Source organism: Carassius gibelio, chromosome A10 (genome assembly GCF_023724105.1).
Source record: "Carassius gibelio isolate Cgi1373 ecotype wild population from Czech Republic chromosome A10, carGib1.2-hapl.c, whole genome shotgun sequence".
NCBI classification, from domain to species: domain Eukaryota; kingdom Metazoa; phylum Chordata; class Actinopteri; order Cypriniformes; family Cyprinidae; genus Carassius; species Carassius gibelio.
Genome location: NC_068380.1, coordinates 13446096 through 13465769, shown reverse-complemented (window position 1 = coordinate 13465769; position 19674 = coordinate 13446096). Strand labels below are relative to the sequence as shown.

Here is a 19674-nt window from a genome sequence, read left to right as displayed (position 1 = left end):
ATCATCAGTATTAAAAAAATAAAAGACCTGAAATATTTCAGTTGGTGTGCAATGAATCTAAAATATATGAAAGTTTAATTTTTATCATTACATTATGGAAAATAATGAACTTTTTCACAATCTGCACATTTTTTTAGAAGGACCTGTATATATATATATATATATATATATATATATATATATATATATATAAATGATAGAAATAACTACCTATCCATATGTCCATGGATTTATAAATTCATTGTTTTGTTTCACATTTCTTTCTTCCATGGAATGCAAAAGAATACATTTTTTAATCTTGTTCTTATTTAGTGCATTTAGTCAAAAGACTCATTTGCTTGTGAAATGAATGTTGTTGCTTCTGTAATGAAGTGAGAAAGGAGATATGCCTTGGTTGAGATAGTTGCCTGAGCGTCAGGGGCATAAGACAATCAAAACAGTAAACACTTTGAGAGTTTTGAAGTCATCATCTGATTGGTTGAATTCTACAGGATTTCCAGGAGATCTGTGTGTCACGATCTTCAATGATCTGCCTGGAGACAAATTCATTATGATGCCATTGAAAGCTGGAGGCTGCCTTTAGCCTTCAGGTCTGACTACCTGAGACTAGGGTTTAGGCAGATTTTCAATGCATAACATGTTGGTCTATTTCTAACACAGTGTATTAATTAATTTATTGACTTTTTTATTTTGATTGAAGTAATTCATATAGGTTTGGCATATCATGCCAGTGAGTAAATGTTTTTTGGTTGAACTTGAAGAAGGCAAGACATATACTTTTATGGTAAATTACAGAAAGTATAAAGTCTCTGGGTGATGCTTTGAGCTACTAAAAGAGTCATATTCCTTAACATTTCTTTTAGTACCTATGTACATGTTGTGTTTAGATAATTAAAAAATGCATACCTTTTATACATGTTTGTGGTTCATGTTAAGGCCATTTCTTTATGAACCCATCATCATCATTTGTGTGAACTCATCATATATATATATATATATATATATATATATATATATATATATATATATATATATACAGTGTTGGGGAGTAACTAGTTACATGTAACGGCGTTACGTAATTTAATTACAAAATTAATGTAACTGTAATTAGTTACAGTTACTAAGAAAAAATGAGTAATTAAATTACAGTTACTTATGATTTTTTTAACGATTACAAAGGGGATTACATTTGAATATTTACACACATCCACATATAGATTTAACTGATTTCTTTCCCAAATTGCACTGACTATTCTAAGACATACGCCCTAATAATTTCCGGGATGCGGAAACACAGTCTGGTTCGTAGAATCCAGTCAGAAAAATGGAGTGCCTAACGCGGACGGAATATGCCACATTTTGGATGACTAAATCAAAAGTAGTTCAGTACACTTGAATCAAAACATGACATAGACTGGTGTCTGTGAATATCAAGCCCCCAAAATGCAATATATGACTCCTGCACGTTCTGCGTGTCAGTTGAAATCACGCGCGGACTGGACACCGGGAGAACCGGGACAATTCCCGGTGGCCTGGCAGCTTCCTCAGTCTTCCTCAACTTGTCCCAATATTTGAATATCATTATTGTATAATTGCCTGCCGAATGTACTAAAGCGATCATTTGCGAATCCGCCATTTGATAATTAAATCTCTAATAAATCTGTTAGTCGTGACTCGCGCGCTCTCCACGCCTCCGCCAAACGGTTTGGATCAGACTCCAAGTAATCAATGCGAAAGAGAGATAAAAGAGTGGACTGTGGAAGCGCACAGCTGGAACAGAGAAGCAGAACTACTGTTCAGGGTTTCAGGTCAGTTTAATCTGTAAAGATGCTTTTTTGACACAACCCTTGCGAAAATTAACATTTTATTATTTTACTATAAATCCAGTGAAAATTGTTACTATTGTTTAACTGTGGTAACCAAAAATTTAAAATTATTTTACAAATTTATTTATTTAAAAATAAATACGAATCCATTTGCAAAACAAAAAAACATACAAGGTTATTGTACTTTTATATAGGCTAATAAAAGCATGGTAAATTTTTGTAAAGGAAAAACATGACTCGTGTACAGTATTAGGATTTTTCTATAAATATATTGTAGTATTGTAGAGTATTGTAAAGTACAGTTTTGTTCAATCTTGAGTATTAAGATGGATAAGGGGGCAAAATAATGAGACTGAAGAGAAGAATGGAAGTGAAGGTGCCGTTCAGGAGAGAACTTTTAATTATTTGACATGTCCCCATATTAAAGATTTAAACCTTTTTTATGTCAGGTCCATACAAAAAATAGTATTGTCCATGAATTGTTTTTATGAGTTTGAATTTTCCATTCTGATTTTTTTCCCAGTCTGCCCCTCCTGTAAATTAATGGCAAAGACATGCAGTTTCATTTATTACACATAGGCCTACTGAAGCTTGCAGTGTTTTCAACCTCTGCCGTCTCAATATATGAGTACACGAGCACATACACATAATTTCTAGAACTGCTCTGTCACTTCATGCATTTTACTTATTTTGAGAAAACTATCATCATATCATATATAAAGAGACAGCAGTTTTAAAAAAAAAAACACCGATGTTTCAGGAGTTTATTAAACAGCATATGACACATGCTTATTAGATAACTGTATTTGAGTTGATATATATGCTTTTATTTATTATAATGTTCACAAATTTAGAAAAGTAATCAAAAAGTACTCAAAAGTAATTAGTTACATTACTTTAATAAAGTAATTGAAAAAGTTACACTACTATTACATTTTAAACAGGGTAACTTGTAATCTGTAACCTATTACATTTCCAAAGTAACCTTCCCAACACTGTGTATATATATATATATATATATATATATATATATATATATATATATATATATATATATATATATATATATATACATATATATATATATATACATATATATATAGTCTACTGTCATCAACTACAAAATATACAGGCATCAAATGCTGTCACTGTAAATCTGTGAATTTCTGGCAACCACAATTTCTTCTCCTGAACACAACACAGAAACACACATTTTGTTGAAACCGTGAAAGAGTGTTACATAGAGTGATTTACATCCAATCAACCTTTGCAAGAACATCCACACACACACATATTATGTTATAAACACACATATACACAACAAGCGCAAAATTATCAAAATCTGACAAATAAGATCAGTGCAATTAATTTGAAATTTTTATGTATATAATTTTGTCAATGTTAAGATATAATATTAAAGGCACAATATGTAATTTTCTAAATATTTAAAGACCAAGTATCATAGTTTCATCCTAAATACGTTTGAAAGTTCTGTTATAATGTTACTCTGTGCAGTCGTCACCACTCTATTAAAACGCACAACATATTAAAGCTTCTTTGGTATTTCCATATGTTTCGAGGTGGTTATGATGTCATTGCCAGGCGGCACAAAGACAAACGGTGTCACGGTCCGTGTCATTAGTTAAAATGGCTTATTTCTCTGGATTCAAACATTCTTTGAAAAATTTGGGGTAATGTAAGAACACAAGTCAGCTAAATACATAACACTATTCTAGTGCTTTTTGGATATTTTAATAAAAAAAATCTTACATATTGTGCCTTTATTATTATTTAGTTTTAAATACTATTTGAATATTCAGAATACAAAAACTTTCTCTGCTCCCAAAAGCAATAAATCCAGCCTGTTGTCTTTTACAGACTTACTGCATTAGCTACTTTACTGCATTCTCAGCTGGATGCATGTCAGCCAATGAAATTGCACTAAATCACAGGGGGCTGATGGGATTTGTAGTATATTGATTTCTAGCTAATCCTTTGCCATTCATCAAAAAGGACCCAAAACATGTAATGAAATCCTAATAACCACTGACGGGAGATTATTGATTATTGTAATATATGCTTGAGCATATGTATGATCAAATGTACCCCCCCCCCCAATAAAAAGAGTGAAAAACAAGACAAAAAGGGAAAAACATGCAAGAAAAATACCTTCGTCCCTCGGTCTGTTCATCGAAGACTCATCGTGTTTTTTTGTGAGTGGACCTGGGGTTAAGACAAAAAGGGGGGGAAAGAGAAAAGACAAAATTCAAAAAGGTTTTACTGCGCTTAAACAAAAAGATCAAAAAATTCCAAATCAGCAAAACAAGAAAAATGACTAGCAAGAGATCATGTGTCCCAATTTAAAAGAAGAATCCAAAACAGCAGCCAAAGCAGCAGAGCAAAACAGACAATAAACTCATAGAAATAGAAAGAGAGAGAAACTGATGGTGGTGACACTTTCTAACTTCCCTACTACCAGCTACGATGTCTCTTTTCTTCCTCAGTTTTCCCTTCCACACTCACTCATTCTCTATATGTCAGGCATTCATTGACAAATGTTCAGCCATCTTTCTTTATGCCCAGAGAGAGAAAGTGATGAGACATGTGGAAGCACTGTAGCAAAGCTGCGTTTAGTGCAATGGCCCTCAGGAGTCCTCCGTCTTAATGTCCTGTGGGACAGTAACTCCCCCTCACAGGATGAGACTGCTGAAACTGTGATCTCTCTTTTCCTGTCTTACAAACAAACAAATAAACAAACAAACCTGTTGTGTAATGCTCTCAAGACAGCATCTGCCAAGGACATACATTTATATCTATAAATGAATATTTTATCCGTTCAAATTTCCAAACAGTATAAGCATCTTGTGCAAAGTAGAATTTGAAGTCAAAAGGGTTTACTGTCTTTTTTTCACACTGCAGAGCAACGAACAAAAATAAAAAAGTGGAATACTTTCAAAATGTTAAAAATGAGAAGAAACTTAGCATAATACTTAGTACTATGACAGCATAGTACTTTCCATCTATTTTTAACCAACAAAAGTGACCATGGTAACCATATTATATATATATATATATATATATATATATATATATATATATATATATATATATATATATAGCAAAAAAGAAAAATAAACTAAAAATAAAAGTTAATTCACAATGTCAAAAATGCTATTATAAAAATACCATACTATACTGTACTGTAGATAATTACTATTGGTATTATCATAGTGTTCTGAAGTACCTTATTAAAAGCCTGGTACCGTACATGATATTATAATCATACCCTAGCAACACAGTATTTTTATATAAAACTTTATTGAAAGAATAACTGTTGTAACTAGGCCATATTTTTTTTACTATAATTAGCATGTAGCTAAAGTATTGACATTCGGGTGCTGTATGATACTGTATTGAAAGTCAGGTCTGATGTAAATATCTTTATGATGGAAGTTATTAAACTGTAAGTTTCTTCTCATTTCTGGTCTCATTCACCCCAATGAAATAGATCAGCTGCTTTAGCAACAGTAGCGTTCTGTCACTGGCTCCTTCAGAAATGGAGCTAAGAGGATCTGGTGCAGCAAGACACATTAGCATCTGTCGCTAACTCAGGTTAAATGCTAAATGTTTGTGTGGCGAGCCATTAATGAGTATTATCAGCATGACCCCGTACCCCCTCCCTCAGTACTGGCGGTGGGCCTGTAAGGGACAAGATAGAAATCATCTCCATTTATTTACCGTTTATCTGCTAAACAGGCTCTCCACACCAACAGACCACACACACACACAAACCACATTTGTCATTGCTGTGTGTATAATTTTCAACCTGTCTGTCCAACACACATAATTTACTTATATACACACAACTTTATACTTAGAAGTCACTTAAAATGCTATTCACCTGATTTTTTTCCCTTTTTTTTTAAAACCGCATATACATATTCAAAATATTGTTAATATTGCAGAGAAATGTAAAAGTAGTAGGTTTCTTTTCCTGCAAGGTTTAATACTATATAGTTTGAAAAGAAAAAAGACTATTTAAAATGAGCAGTTTGTTTGAGCTAAAATTCTGTAGTGTGGGGATTTGACACTGCTTCCGGATGTAGTCTGCTTGAGTATCCAGACCAGCCCAACACAGAAACTCTAGCTCAAAAAACAAAAAACAAAAAACAAAAAAAAAGCTACAGGTCTAAATTTCCATATATAATTCCACATGTGTTAATTCATAGTTTTGATGCCTTCAGTTTGAATCTACAATTTTCCTAGTCATGAAAATAAAGAAAACTCTTTGAATGAGAAGGTGTGTCCAAACTTTTGGTCTGTACTAATATATATATATATTAATATAAATTAAATAAATTTTACAACAATTGGTTTCCAGCAGTAATAATCTGATTAATTTGATTAATAGATTTTTAACAGTAACTTATAAACCTTTAAAGACAGACCTATTGTGAGCTGCGAGGTTGTTTGGTAAGCGGTAATGTACATCCATCCAATTGTGATCATAGAATAACCCCGACTGTCACACTTCTCGGGGGGGGGGGGGGGGGGGGGGGGGAGTAACGAAGAACAAAGAGACACTGGAGAATGCTTCAACATGGAATTTATTGTAGAACAGAAACAACTAAACACAGGAACCCGGATGCTAGACTGAACACAGGGAACACTATATATTCAGGACTAGAATAGGGGAAGTTCAAACTAGATGGACATTTAAGGGACAGTTATACCACTTATTACACAGCATTTCACCACATAAATAATTATGTCAATAAAATACCATGGGTCCATATACTGCTAGACAAATTTGGATGTATGTTATTGAGGTGTTCTTCCATGCCAAGTAATCCCCTAGATGAAGGGGCTGTTCACACCTTCGTGGCACTGTGCCCTCCTCTTTTGGTCATTCATGTTAAACTGGATTGGTTGATCTGAAACTAAACCCAACCCCAAACCAGACATTGGGTTACTGAGCAAACAGACTTTCCTCAAAAGTCTTTTCTTTATTAGTTACATTTAAATTACATCCATTCCCATAAACAGGTGAATGATGTGATTGGTTGCTGACCAGGTGGGCAGATTGACTGTTTGTCTTTATTAGGGAAAATAGTAAATAGAATCCAAAACATAAAAACAGTCATAAAACCATTACAACAGAAAACAACATTTCAAAATACATCTACCTTCAACGAAAGACTTCGAACAAATGCAGTAAATAACACATGAAATGAAGTATCCCGACAGACTATATTTGTCACTGTAGATCTTGTGTGCATCCACATCAACAACATCTTCCTCATCTTACATTGAGCTCCACCATTTCTGTCCTCCACAGTGCTCTTTCTGTGTTTGTCTAGGCTGACCTTGTCTCCAACAACTGCAAAACAACAGTAATGATGACAATAATGTTTACAGGCTAATAGCCTATTTAAGAACCTACATCTTGTCCATTTCTAAACTTACTGTTGTCTCTCTTTGGCCGATTGAGTGTTTCAGCTCGGCTTTTCCAAAGCGAAACTATGAAAACTTCTTCCTCATAGCCTTATCATAATTCCTGCAGGATACCTAAAACATATAAAACTGTGTTTAGTTAAGGAAAATATTTAATTGGATATGTAAAACAATACAAAAATGGATAAAACATTGCAACAATCTTCTGAGAACACGTTATCTGAGAAAATGACAGTATAAATATAGTTTTGAAATTAATATATTAGTTTTACACAATATAAATAATTAATCCTACCTGGTTTGTGCATGCTGTTGAAGTGGAATCTTCCCAGAACTGTGCAAGCTTACAAATTGATCAATCTGTAGCTGTTGGTGTCTTCAAGAAGTGTGACTTGAGATCAGGTCAAAGTCAAATTAATCAAGGTATTAATCACTATTGGTAGAGACACTACCTTCTGATACACCAGTTAAATACCAGATCATAAATTCTGGGAAATCATCTGGAAAGAATAAAACTGGGTGTCGAGTGTGTGCATCTTCTCGCATGTTACTCTGAGCTGAATCTTCCCCTGAGTTGCACTTAAGCATTGAGACTCGATCAATGCTGATGTGATTTTCAGTTCAATTGACCATCTCAGGTCAGTTCTTCCAGTAAAGGCTGGAGAGCAGGAAACAGGTTGATGGGAGTATGGAACGAGTGTGCGTGTTGTAATTAAGTCTCAGTAACATCGGCACTTTATCGGCGCCTAAAGCATTTGGAGATCAAGCTTTCACTATTTTACTGGTTACTGTTTCCGACTAAATGGTCTACAGCCTCCATTAGGGCTCAGGCTTTTCCCAGAAACCTTATCCTGCTGGCCTTTGAAGACGATGCACCAGCTTTAAAATGAAGGCCCAGAATTCCCCTCTAAGTAAAAGAAGACACAAGAGATGCTGTCGGTGTTGAAGTGGAGCGGAAAGCATGAGAATAAAGACTTTAAATGGAGGAGGGATCATTTACGTGGGATGAGTCTTGGGTGGTACGTGGGTTGGTGTGCGCCTGGTGTGGTGACAGTCGAAAAGGAAAAACCAGGATCTGTGAATATGGCATTACTCCCAGTCTGAGAGATAGCAGCGGGTTTCAAACGTGCATGTTGAGCCATTAAACAGTTTGTGCAGTAAACACTTTCTTTTTTGTGAAAAAAGTTTTTGTGAGCGAGTGTGTATTTGGTATTTTTTGACAGGAGTGCATGACAGGAAACCTGGCAGAACACCATCCCAGTGTAACCAGCAGGTTTGTCCTCCCTGACAGGCTTGCAGTGTAGAGATGTCTTCAGTATATTCTCTCTGTCTCTCTTTCTCCTTTTTTTCTTTCCGTCTCACTCTCACTGTCTGCAAGGGGAGCAGACCTAGAAAAACAGTACATGAAAGCAATCTGCCTTGAAGGGCCGATGTCATGTGCTCAATATATATCTCTCCTCCATTAAAGACTCTAGATGAGCCATTATACAACAGCCACAGCAGTTTTTGTTCTGTTTGCATTAACTCTAACACTGTGTCCTAACCTAATAAGACATGTCCAGTTTCCATCGGCTGTATTTCGTCTACTTTTGTCCACTCTTAAAGCAAAATACTGTGCAATCTTGGTCAATCAGAACACGTTTGATATTTAATATTCAGCTATGTGTAGTAAAATTTGACCAATGAGATTTTGATGTGGGTGGGGCATACATGACACTACAGAATTACAAACCACATGACCAGTGAAATGTCTCGTTGCTCTAGTGGCTGGATAGAACAGTGTATCTGTGGTAACTAATGGTTTCCTAACCTGGCGTGACACATCAAGCCTCCAGGAAGTAATTTGTCTGGACATTTTCAAAATGAAATTGATGCGTGACATGCTAATTGCGTTATTTTTCCCCCAAACTAGTTGAGCACAAATTGTGGGACTGCGGAGGTTGTCAGGGACATTAGAAATCATCATGCCGAAAAGGAAAACTCATTTCCTCACTAGTCTGGATTTACAGCTTCTTTGTGTTTATACACTCATATTTTTGCTAACTATTCAAACTCAGATTTCTAACTTGTAGATTTTACATAAAGAGTTGTCAAAAACGTATTGATATTGACGTTGAAGTCATGTGACTGTGGTGTAGTTTGTTTATAGCCTAACTTAAGCTTTTTACTTCTGAATCTTGTGGATAATCTTGGATCTTAAACTTGATTTTATGGGTAATCTAGAAAATCATGATTAACAAAATGTGTATGTTTCATTAACTTTTGTTGGTCACAAAGCTTATAATCCCAAAAACAATGGTAGTTTAGGTACTTACTTTAGTACAATATCACACTAGATGGTTTAGCAGTGCTTTTTTTTTGGAGGATCTTAAAAGTATGAAATACAATTGCATTTTCCCCAGTCTGCTGCCTTCAATGACAGCTCAGGATGGACTCTAGTGAAAAGTCTATTGATTGGCTCAAAAAACCTGTGCAAAACTGCACTCATAGCAAAGATGACACATTCCAAACCTACATTACTGTTCCAAAATTTTGGACGCCGCCAATTTAATTTGTATTTATTTATTTTATTGGAAAGAAGTCTCTTTGTCTTTAAGGCATCAAAAATATAGTATGACCCCAATCTTCTGAATGGAAATTCTATCTGTAAGATTCCACCATGTATTATATAGACACTCTTGGATATAAACAAAATCATGTAAGCATGGAAAATAATATTAGCTTTAATATGATCCCAGATAACACACAGACCTGGAAAACATTTGCTGTGTGCAAAAATCTTTAAGATGTTAGTTTTACACACATTTTTAAGTCATAACCATATAGAAGACATTTTCTAAATGTCTATTTAACATTTGACAGAAAACTATAGAGGTACTGTCAAATAGAAGTCTCCATTATGTATGTGGGCTATCAGGGAAAGCCCACTTTTCCGCATCCAATAAAATCCTGATGGATACAATCAAGCCCCACCTTACATCACCATTCCCACTAAACATTCTGTTACACTCAAAAATGTGACATTACAGGAGCGAAATGGGGTGCAGATACCATTTCATGTTGTTTTTAAAAGTCACCCAGTAATGAGGTGAGCGCAGCCTCAAGTGGCATGATGTAATGGCCAGTTTTTCAGTGAAATATCAGGAAAGAGACGAATCACCGGTGTATTCGTCTCCAAGAGCTCCTTGTAAATGAGGTCATCGAGCACGTGTGAGCGTATGAGTGCACGGAGCTGTGTTTCTTTGCCGTTCACTGCCTGTGGGCAAGTCAGAAGACGAATGTCTATGTCTCCATGACATAAACCTTCAGTTACTGCTATAGCAATCTCCCAGCTGCTCCCACTCAAACAAGTGTCATTCTTCTCTTTCTATCTCTCTCCTGTCGTGCTCTATGTATCTCTTGTTCACTCTTTCTCTCCGGTGAGCTGTCTGCATCTGCTGCATCACGCTGTGCTCTGAAATATAGCTTTTAATAAAGCATATGGACGGTAAGCGCTCGTCGAACCAGTAATAAAAATGGAGGATTCTGGGTGTTTGGCAGAGGCAGAACTGTGGCAGGGACTAACACAGTTGGCGAGACGAGAACACAGCTGCCTTCCCACACAGAGCACAGCTGGAAATAAAAGATGTGTGTGCATCTGTGTAGAGCTGTTGGCTCTAATAGACCTTTCACTGTAAAAGAAGGTCTGCCATGTTGTTACGGCAAACGTCACGACCACTATTGCTCATACTTACGGATGTGGATTCAAAATAAACCAGACAAACAGGATTCTTCTATTTTTCCAATTACAGTATTAATTATTTAAATATATTTTAAAATAATGCTGCTTTTAAACAGTAAATATACTGCGTATAAATGCAGCCATGCTGATTTGGTGCTCAAGAAATATTTCTTATTATTATCAATGTTGAAAAGTTTTTTGTGCTTAATATTTTTGTGAAAACTGTGATTCACTACCAACCAAATGTTTGGGTTAAGGATACATCAAATAAACAAAAAGTGACAGTAATGACATTTGTAAATTAAAAAAAAAAAAAAAAAAAAACAAGCATATATACCAAGTGTGGTATATATATATATATATATATATATATATATATATATATATATATATATATATATATATATATATATATATATATATATATATATATATATATATATATATATATATGCCACACATATACATATATATATATAAACTTGGAGCAGCAAGCAGCCACTTTGCAAACCGAGCACTTCATCCTCCACTTTCTAGAGCTCAAAATTTACCCTCAAATGTATCAATTGCATCATGCATTCAGCATTCAGCACAGATTTTGTTACACATATGAAATGTTACCTGATTTGCGCAACTTGTTTATGACTCGGGCAGTGTAATAACAAACAGAGTGTGCAAACAAGTACTGCTATCAGTGGCCACAATTAATTCTCACTCAATTGCCCGCAGTTGTTTGGAGTGATCCGATAGGGAAAACAGCAGGACAAATTTTTGTATGCATCTGAACTGTGCTGTACTTAGGGGGGAAAGAAAAATATGGGAGAGAGAGAAAGAGAGAGGGACACAGAATAATGGGAAATTTGCTTGAAGGGGATTGTCATGATCCACACAGTATTGGTTACAACCCTTGTTACAGTAAAAAAAATGACTGTTTACACTGTGTGTGTGCATGTCACCCTACATGATATGATTGTGCCTAAATGACTTTAGGCACATATGCATGTCTGCGAATGGTTTTATACGGGCGTTTGTGCTGTGATGCAGATGTGTACAGTATATCATAGAGGTTTGCCAGCTGTTGTGCACTGTGGGGAGGTGGATAGTGTCACAGCTCTTAAACCACCACACACAACACGGCCAAACACATCAATATAACTGATATCTGATCTGCCCTGGGCTTGGGTTCAAAACATTCCACTGACTAGACAAATACAAACACATCTGATCCTGTCACATTGTACGAACACACACACTCACTTAGAAGCTGCATGAATGCGGTTTTCTGGATTCAAATGTGTTTAGTTGTGCGTTCTGCTTTTCTGAACAGCTGCATGGTTGTGAAACTGTGTTTGTTGGTGAACAGCATGACTTTATAGTTCATCCAGAGGTGAATTAAGCCGATCCACAGCTATCATAACATTCAGACATTCACTTTTTTTTTTTCAGAAGCTGATCCAGATTTGCTCTCTGTTATGCATAAACTTTGTTTCAGATATTTCTCTTAAAATCCCTGTCCTTTAGGCAAAGTCAGTTCACTCGTTGGCCATCTAGATAACAGCCCCAGGCAGCTATTCTCTAGTAGCTGTACAATGTAGATAGACCAAAATCTGCATAACTGTTTGGCAAGATTATGTTTCAATAACCAACAATAAAATCTGTATAGCCTATTTAGCTTTAAACGCTTAAAAACAACTTTTTTTTTCAGGCTGGTCCAGCTAATATGCATGCTTAAATTTTTTTAACCCCCATGATAAAAAAAAAAAAAAAATGCAAATAATTTTAGCTTTCATTTGCATACTTTTATGACAGTGTACATAAATTACTGAATGCACCTTCAAATATATCTAATTTGAAATGTTTTCGTCTTTCCTGGATTGTTTTTTAAATTGAAACCCGATCACTAACTGTAGATACAACAGTTTCCCTGTCTTTATACCAGAAATGCAGCCTCCATGAAATTGCTGTGTGATTCTAACATTTACTGGGACATCACTTCAAGATATTTTGTACATTGTGAATATGTTCATTGAAAAATCTGCATTAGAATGGTGATGAGGGTGTGGGGAGCATGGTCAGTACGTGTATGCTTGTGTGTCATGGCCGGGTCATCAATCACGAGCATCATTGATTAAATATTGATCAGCGTGGGCCATAATTCAGCATCTCTATCACGCACAGCCTTAGCAGAGACCCACAGCGACAGAAACCTCTCCTTTCAAACAAACAAAAGAGCAAATCTTATATGTTTGTGCCAATTAAATGAGAATGAGAAGATAATAGGAGCGTATGCATCTTATATACACACACTCTCCTTTGCTGCCTCTCTGTTTCTTTCTCTCCATCTCTAGTTCCCTGCAGAAGAATCCTGATCCAATTTTCACCCGATCAAGGGCTGCTGGGATGGCAGAAATAGCAGCATTTGTTTAAGGTTTGTTCTTAAATCAAAAGCTAATGACACCATAGTTCTTCTGCAGTGTTGACCATCAGGTAATTTATTTATTTACCTTCACCAACGACCCTACATCCCAAATGCAACATTCTCTCAACCTGCAGAGCCTCTAAGCGAATCTACATTTATATAATGCTGCCAAGCTTCAACTGAGTATTGAACTGTTACCATCATTTTGTTTAGCTGAGTACCGTATTGATTGTATTAAAGGGGATTTTTTATTTGGAGCGCAGCCTTGAATGAAAAGAAGTGAGCGTTACGCTTCAATCTACTTGACGAAACACGTCTGGGTGAAATCAAATTTCCCCTGATGTTACCGAGAGACGGCCCCCACCTCTGCTTCTGAAGCACAGTCGTACGTCACGTTTTTTCAGAGTCAAATGCCACATGCCTGAAGGAAACACCAGCGGTTGAACGGTAGAGAATGAATAGTGTTGCATATTTAGGTGAATTTAGGTTTATGCTTTGGTTCTGTGTAAATGAAATGCCACATTGCAAGCTCCTTAAACTTTGGCTTTGTCATGACCCTCATTCTTGTTTTCTGCTGGCTGCACATTAGCATCAACATACATAATGAAAAAAAAAAGGCCAAATGCAATTCAATATCCAAATATATTTAAGAGAGAAACCAGTAAGCAATGATGCATGCTATTGGTTAGATTTCTGAACATTTTATCAATGTGCAGATGAAAGCTTTTAATAAAATTACTTAAAACACACTGAAATGATGCACATGCATGCAAGATACTTTAAATTCTTTGAACAAATTTGTATTAAGTCTATACATTAAGTGATCTGAGCTTAAAATGCAGAAATGGGAAGCGAGGGATAAAAATAGACTGACAAACCAAACATTTGCCTCATCTGGTGCTAAACAAAGTAAACAGAATAAGCAAATAAACAGCACTTTTAGCAGACACGATAAACTGTGCGAGATTTCCTCCCAAAATGTTTAGGAATATCAATATAATCCAGCCTTACAAGCATTGAAATAAAAATAAAACAATATTGGCTGTTAAACTGGATGTAGCATAGAATTAGCATTTCCAATTAAGCATTAATCACATAAACTGACTAAACTAATTGTGGCTAATGTTTAATAAATTCAATTTCAAATTCATAGAGAGAGGGATCACTTTTATGTTCTAATTCAAGATAAGATAAGAGGTGAGAAGATGCTTGTCATTTGAAATGTATGATTATATATCTGTCTGTATATGCAATGCATATTGCCAGCTCAGAATCAGAATAATAATAAAAATGTAAAAAAATCTGAATTAAAATGTATGCTGAGTGAATATTTTCTCAAAAACTATAATAGATTGCAGTAAACACAATATTTTTTTAGTAGAACGCTAAATAAAAGGCAACAATTTTTGTCTATAATATCATGCATAGGCCTACTGTACAAATGTTTAACACTCAGCATAAATGGGTTTAAAGAAAGAGATCCTCAGCAAAAGGATCATCATATTTGCGGGTTCTTCAAAAAGCTTGGAAACGCCTGAGAAAGAGAGAGTGAACGAGCAAGAAGGAGAGATAGATGAGATAATTACAGTTGCTTCTAACCCTTTGGCTGTAAACTAAACTCACATCCCCACCAACTTGTCCAAAAGTCACCAAATCTTAAACTGAAATGGAGTGAAAGCACCAAATCCAGATCCATTAAATTCCTTCCAAACCTGTGAATGATTCTCGGTGCAGTGAGGAATCCCTGTCAGCGAGTGTGTGCTGGACGATTTTCTGATAAGACTCACTAGCAACGCAGCGGTGCTTGGCACACATAAACATTGGAAGCGATGAGTGTGGAGAGCGTGTACACCTCCACAACACTGTCAAATGCATTAATCACTTACTGTGGAGGATTTGTTCTTTCAGGGGTTGCTGTTAACAAGAGGGTTTGGCTGTTTTTTTTTTTTTTTTGTGTGTTTGTAGACCAATCCTAACATTGCAAAAGTGCCATTGAAGTCATCTAAAGAATTTAAACACTTTCAATTAGGTCATTTTTTTTCATGCACTTTGCAGACCCACTTAAAAAAATACTGCAACTATGTCAATACAATCACAGATTCCCTTATACATGCAATTCATTATTTATCTTATTAGGGGGAAAAAAAACGATCTCCATTCGCAAAAGCTGATTCTTTTAACTTGTGTGTAAATAACGACTTTTAGATGTTTCCAAGTTTAATATGTGAACATTATCTTACATTCAGATTAATCACTAATTACTGTAAATATCTCATTCATTCTTATTTTTAATATTCACATGTTGACCTACAGCTGAAAAACTGCAAAGCAAGCTGGTAGGAAAGAAAAAGCACAAATGAGATATTTTAATGTCTTAATTTTTTTCTAGACAGCAACAAGATTAAATGGAGAGCAAAAGGAGGCTTCAAAAATCAACTATGTTATTCATTATTGCATTATTGAGACACTGTTTTCCAAATGAATGTTGTTCAGTGCTTTGACGCAATGTATTTTGTTTAAAGCACTATATAAATAAAGGTGATTGATTGATTGATTCATACTTAAATGAGTATAATGTAGCACTCAATTATGCTGAGAATTGAACAATAATGACATGTTCCATTTTTATTCTATAAAAATGCAAATGAGCTTGTCGTGGTCTTGATTTAGATTTACTTTTGATAGTCCACTTTAGACATTCTATACTTTTTCTAAGTAACTTTGCAACTATGTATCAACTACATGTATTAGTCATCAGAGTATCAGTAGACTGTCTGTTTAATATCTGCTAACACTTTATTTTGATGGTCCATGAAAAGTAACTTTGAAACTACATATCAATTTATTTGTCTATTAACAACTTATTCTGTTAAGCCTAAGACTAACCCTAACCTAAAAGTCGACTAATGCTCTTATGAGAGTTAGTTCACATGTAGTAGCAAAGTTACTTACATTTACATTTAATCATTTAACAGCAATTTATCCAAAGCCACTTACAAATGTGAACAACAGAAGCAATCAGACCAACGAGAGGACAACGACAGTATACAAGTGCCATGACAAGTCTCAGTTAGCCTAACACAGAACACATAGCTATGTGTTTTTTTTTTAGAATAGAATAGAATAGAATAGAAAGAATGTCTAAAGTGGACTATCAAAACAAAGTGTAACATGTCAACCTATTTTATTTAAAACAAGCTAGAGCAAGATTAAAAAAAAAGTATTTCTCTGAGCCACATCTTTTGAGCTGCTTGAAGACTGAATTCCTAGAATCGCTCTTGCAACGGATGCATCATCCAACTGCAATCTACAGCACTTAGTGAATGCATATCTACAAATTAAGGAAGTCTGATTTACTGACTCACTGTAATGGACAGGCACATCAACACACTCATAGAGTACACAGAGTTGCTAAAACGCAAAAGTGCTATTAGCATTAGAATGCCTCTTGTGCATTTGGTTTCATCATTGAAGAGCTTTCATCTCTCAAACAAACACGCATTCCCTGCCACACTCTCATGACTGTGACAACCCATTTTGAGAGTTGGCACAGTGAGACATTACCCAGCAGTATCTGCACAAACCATTTACAAACTGCAGTGAGACCCATTTATCAGAGACTTTAGCACATGCTCAGATTGTTGCCCATGCAGTTTCAGTAACAATCACTGACTGGGGCATGTTAAATATGTCTTGAGCGCACAGGAGTTCTTGCTCTCTTTAGATCTGGCAACTGCAGTTTTGCCAGATTAGCTTCTTTTATAGGAGAGCAAAAAGAGAAAGATCCCAAGGTTATCCGTGGGAATGGGTTATGAAGCAACTGTCTTATTTGGAAGTGTGATGGCTGTAAATTAGTTTGAATCTTTTTGTTTTATGATCCATAATCTCTCTGTACCCCACATTACTACAGTAAGGTCTGGAAAAAGACAGAATCCCTCAAGATGAATGCAGGTGATTAGTCCCCCAATCAACAGAACTGGGTTGAGGAGGATGAACTTGCTATGTCTTTTGAGTGGGTAAAGATATGTTTAAAGTGAGAATGAACATGAATGAAACATAAATGTGGGCTTGAGAAACTTACCGTCCTCTGTGGGAACATAGACGTTGAGGTAAAGGCAGTCCTCGCTCTGGTTTTGTACATAAGCCGCAGCAGCATCCAGGTTGTCGGTGAACCATACGGGAAGCATGATCTCTGGCAGCACCCCGTGGATGTTCTGCGGGCACACTGGTGCGAACTGGGTAGCGTTACGGATCTCCTGCCAGGAGCCTGGTGCCTCCGGGGGCTGGAAGCGCCTCTCGCCTACTGGCGGGGTGGCATAAGGGACGCCCAAGTACTGCTCGACCGGACCCAGAATCTCATTGTTCAGCTCCTTGCGTACACCCCGAAGCTTCCCATAGCCTGTGGTGACCATAGGGTGCTTGGCGGCGGTGAGGTCTGCCCGCTGGCAGGAAGACAGCGCCAAGCGCAGTGCCAAGCCCAAAAGCCACACCAGGCAAGTGTCAGATATGCGGCGCCTGCAGGAGCGAGCGGCCTCCCGCCGGGATCGTTCCATGCCCACTGATGACATGCTTCAGCTGGGGTGAGTGGCGCCCCAGAGATGGGTGACAGATATGAAATAGACAAGAACAAAGAGTTTCAGGGCACCCCAGTGATGCCGACGTTAAGTGCTTTGCGGAAGCAAGGGTGTGCGTATCCTCAGTGGAGCACAGAAGAGGCCTGCTGACACTGTGCAGCGAAGAACTTCATCCTGATGTTAGTGCACCATGCGCTTCTATTGTGATTTGCTCATTAGTTCCCTACAGAGAGAGAGAGAGGCAGAAAGACAGATATCATTAACTGCTGACAGTAAAACATGCATACCAACTCTATCGAACACAATAAAAGGTAATTACAGAATTGCCCGAGGTTTAAAAATCATATCAACTATAAACATGTGAAACATGAATCTTATTAAATATCATTTGTTCCACTGTATATAATATTTCTCTTAAAGTTTGTTTAATATCTTTGTTGAAAGATCTCTTTTGAAAAATACTCTAAGGCGCATAATTACAGATGCGTATCTGGACCATGGGTCGTTCTCTCCAGTGTGTGTTGTCACATCATCAAGAGGTGCGCCACAGCGACACACATTCATGCTTGGGTACTGGGGGTTGTGAAATACTGAGTGTGCGGCTTAATTGACCCCCCGACATGCCGATGCTGTAGATTCTTGGTTCCTGCCTCCCCTCCGTTCCACTTGACTTAACCGTGCTAGTTTCAATCTCGCAAGAGTAGATGGGGGCATTGGGCGTAATAACTGTCTGCCGCTGACAGTCTATGACACAATCACCTCCCCCCACCCTCTGCTAAGCTAAAGACATACATCAACAGCTGGGAATTAACCACACGACATAATGATCTATAAGGAATGTGAGGGCAAGCGTTTACAGCCATTTTGGCACAAAAAGACATTATGAATTGGGACTGGGTATACAGAGACAGACCAATTTAAAATCGTTCCATAATAAGACACTTAATTCTGGAGTCATACAGGGTAACAGGAATCAGTGATTCAAGAACGATGATGTCATACACAATTGGTCCTGGAAACAGCTTCCAGAATGACTAATCTACAGTGGATTGCATGTATCCGTGCATGAAATATGTGCACACTAGAGTCATCCAATACCAAGCATTTAGCAATTAAAGCTATGTAGCTTCAATTTATTTTTATTTCAGTTTTAGTCATTTAGTACTTCAGCTTGCTTATTTCAGACAGCTGCCTTGGAAATATTTTTGATTTTCATTCAAGTTTGTAAGGTTTTGTTTTCCATCTAATATTTATATTTTGGGAAGTCATGGCCTAGTGGTTAAAGAGTTTGACTCTTAACCCTAGGGTAGAGGGTTTGAGTCTTGGGCCGGCAAGACCATGACTTAGGAGACCTTCAGCAAGGCACTGAACCCCGTGCAGCAGCATAAATGGCTGCCAACTGCTCTGGGTGTGTTTTCACTGCTGTGTGTGTGCACTCTGGATGGGTTAAATGCAGAGCACAAATTCTGAGTATGGGTCACCATACTTGGCTGTATGTCACTTCACTTTTATATTAAAGGGAAAGTTCACCCAAAAATTTTAATTCTCTAATAAATTACTTACTGTCATTCAGACTTTATTCAACAATTATCTTCCTTGTCTGTCTCTGTTGCCATTCACGAGAGTATCATGATGCATATGTGTGCATTCCTCTGCTCGTAAACAAGGCACAGCACATGC

The 19674-nt window shown here is 36.7% G+C and overlaps 1 protein-coding gene across 1 annotated transcript in view; it reads right to left on the bottom strand.

The window, feature by feature from the left end:
• The window catches only part of LOC128021234 (neuroligin-2-like), a 50112-nt gene extending 31900 nt beyond the window's left edge, over positions 1-18212 (bottom strand). The window contains exons 1-2 of the mRNA XM_052608291.1: positions 17502-18212; positions 3996-4049 (exon numbers count right to left, since the gene is read on the bottom strand). Of these exons, the coding sequence (XP_052464251.1) occupies positions 3996-4049; positions 17502-17988 (541 nt within the window). The 5' untranslated portion in view covers positions 17989-18212. The remainder of the gene's footprint in view (positions 1-3995; positions 4050-17501) is intronic.
• Between the last annotated feature and the right edge of the window lie 1462 nt (positions 18213-19674).